The 3,041-nt window shown below is 34.4% G+C and overlaps 1 protein-coding gene across 1 annotated transcript; it reads right to left on the minus strand.

Moving 5' to 3' along the window:
- Positions 1-7: 7 nt before the first annotated feature.
- Positions 8-1,901, minus strand: LOC21384026 (the record flags this gene model as incomplete). The annotated part of the gene is made up of 3 exons (XM_024167605.1): positions 1,876-1,901; positions 624-1,219; positions 8-70 (listed from the first exon to the last, which is right to left on the minus strand). Coding segments are annotated over exons 2-3 (603 nt in total), but the record flags the coding sequence as incomplete, so codon positions are not given.
- Positions 1,902-3,041: the final 1,140 nt, after the last annotated feature.

The raw sequence follows: 3,041 nt of genomic DNA on the forward strand, positions 1-3,041 counted from the left end.
TCCTTCGGCACTGATGACAAGTTTGACCACCAGTCTCTTCAGAGGATTCTGTGCTTTGATCAGAGTATTCCTGGAAGAAACTTGGTCACCTTGGAATCAGAAACATATAAGCCAAAAAGAACTAATATAAAATCACGACTAATGACGGCACTCACCAATCTCTTCAAAAGAAAATTAAGTCTAATTAAATTTTGATAGCAATGGTTATCCAATATTAGTCTTTTTTATTATTATAACTATTTTTCTGGAAAGACAAGTCCACATCAAGGGTTAGCTGACCCGTGCTATCCAAGAGATATGCATACTCATCTAAATGATGAGGGAAGTCTAATTAAATTTTGATAGCAATGGTTATCCAATATTAGTCTTTTTTATTATTATAACTATTTTTCTGGAAAGACAAGTCCACATCAAGGGTTAGCTGACCCGTGCTATCCAAGAGATATGCATACTCATCTAAATGATGAGGGTTTTTTTTTTTTTTTCCCCCGATTAAAGTCCAACTACTTCTTAGTGAGAAAATTTTCCTTGTCATATGTTAGTAGTATTATAACTACATTGAGAACAACAATAGTAATCAAAATACTAAATGAACAGACAAACATATTTGGAATTCAACATACCGAAACTGTTGTTGCATTAGCATCCAAGCTCCTCTGTGACCTGTTCCCAGATAAATCCATAGCAGAAACAGGTGGTGTCTTATATGACCTCCAATTATTTTCTTCATACAGCTCTATATCTAACTGCGAATCATCATTCTGTTTTGGAGGATTACGTATTGAAAAACTCCTCACTGGTGGTGTCTCGGGTGAGTAGCGGAACTTATTTTTTGGTGCCCTCTCTGAGTACTTTTTCCCGGAGGCCTGAAGAGGATACTCTTTCATGTTCACAAGTGGTACATCAAAATCGTCACTCTTACTCTCCAAGTAAATATCACTTTCACCCAATGACTTCCTCTTAGCTTTCTTCAAATTAGCCCGCATTGCGGAATTCGCTGCCCTCTTCTTTGCCTGGATATAGTGCTTTTCGCATACCGTCTTATCTGGCATAGACATGGCAGTGCATCTCCATTGTTTCCCATCTGACCTCTTGCAACGCAAATCATCCGGAATCCCGACGTTATCCTCGCCAGTCCCGGTAGTTGATCGTGGATGATCCATTACCAAATGAATGGCTGCTTTATCAAATCGAGAATCTTCTACTGCTAAAAGCAGACCTGAAATAAGTCCTTTAGCTTAGTAAAAAAATCAATTAAAAACAACGGGAAGAAATGTATGCTGAGAATTACAGACATTCCAAACAAACAGGAATTCTGTAAAAACATTAACCAAAGACAAACTTTCAAGGAACACTAGCATCAATACACTGATGAATAGAAAAACTACCACAACCACACGTCAAAACAAAACCTTGCTCCAAAGATGTTATATGCCAACGCCTCATACCTTTTCATTGCCAATGTACATATTTGATCATAATATATTCGAAAGAAAACTCTCAATCTAATTAATGATAACCCAGTTTAACGTTCTCATTGGTAAAGCTTTTACCAAGTAAAGCAAACCATCACATTGTATGTTGTATGCAAATTTATAAATATAAAGCCAACTTTCAAGGAAGATAATAGAAAAGTTCGAAAATTTCATGAAAAATTAAAGTACATTTCACGCAATTTTTGTCTTTGATTAAAAATTAAATCAAATTCATACAATAATCAAAACCATAAAAAGTCTTCAAATTTATAAAAATCTTTCCATATCTAGCGAACAAGAAACATTGTGATGGGAAAAAAAAAAAAAGGTTTACACAAGAACGCAAATTTGATTAAACAAGAAGCAAACGAATTAATAATATTTCAAACCTTTTATTTACCTAAAAGCGAAATAACTCAAATTGGGAGCGAGCACGACCAGATCCTCCGAAAGAATTTCGAGCACAAAACACGCCATAAAAGAGGGAAAAAAACGCAATAGAGTATATATCATGCATTTATACAAACATATACGGCAAAAAAAAAAGAAAAAAAATTAGTACCTGAAACTTAGGGTTTGGTTGGGTTTCTAGGAAAGCGAAACTTGGCAATATACGTGATTGTGAATTTAGTGAAGCCACGAAATCCAGCCTTCATATTTCAGAGTTGAAGAGAAAAATAAGAGAAGAGAAGGAAACAAATAAAATAAGGGAAGGTTTTCAAAGTGAATTTTGTTTAGTCGTAGGAAGAGGATTGACTTGTTCTGTTCTTCGCTATACAGAACCAGACCAGTGATCCTCTCTTTCCTTTTTTTTCTTTCTTTAATTTTTTTTAAACTAAAAAATTTATTTCCTCGTAACTCCCTGGTTTCTTTCTCCGACAATTTTTAGTTAACCAGAAACTCAGCCAGTCGGCCGTTAGGCCCGTTACCAGTATCGTTTTTTTTTTCCCACAAAAACGAATTAGGGAAATTAGAGAATTGTCCCTTTATTTTTTTTATATTTTTTTTATAATGAATGGCTGAATAAATAGTATCTGTTTTTTAAAGAAAAATACATCTCATAATTGATTTTTTTTTTATTATTATGTTTCAATTTTAGTCATAGTTTAAATATTTGAGACTAAAATTAAGAACATAAAAGGGATATGCATACTCATCTAAATGATGAGGGTTTTTTTTTTTTTTTTCCCCCGATTAAAGTCCAACTACTTCTTAGTGAGAAAATTTTCCTTGTCATATGTTAGTAGTATTATAACTACATTGAGAACAACAATAGTAATCAAAATACTAAATGAACAGACAAACATATTTGGAATTCAACATACCGAAACTGTTGTTGCATTAGCATCCAAGCTCCTCTGTGACCTGTTCCCAGATAAATCCATAGCAGAAACAGGTGGTGTCTTATATGACCTCCAATTATTTTCTTCATACAGCTCTATATCTAACTGCGAATCATCATTCTGTTTTGGAGGATTACGTATTGAAAAACTCCTCACTGGTGGTGTCTCGGGTGAGTAGCGGAACTTATTTTTTGGTGCCCTCTCTGAGTACTTTTTCCCGGAG

This window comes from Morus notabilis, unplaced genomic scaffold, assembly GCF_000414095.1.
Source record: "Morus notabilis unplaced genomic scaffold, ASM41409v2 Scaffold10708, whole genome shotgun sequence".
Classification (NCBI taxonomy): domain Eukaryota; kingdom Viridiplantae; phylum Streptophyta; class Magnoliopsida; order Rosales; family Moraceae; genus Morus; species Morus notabilis.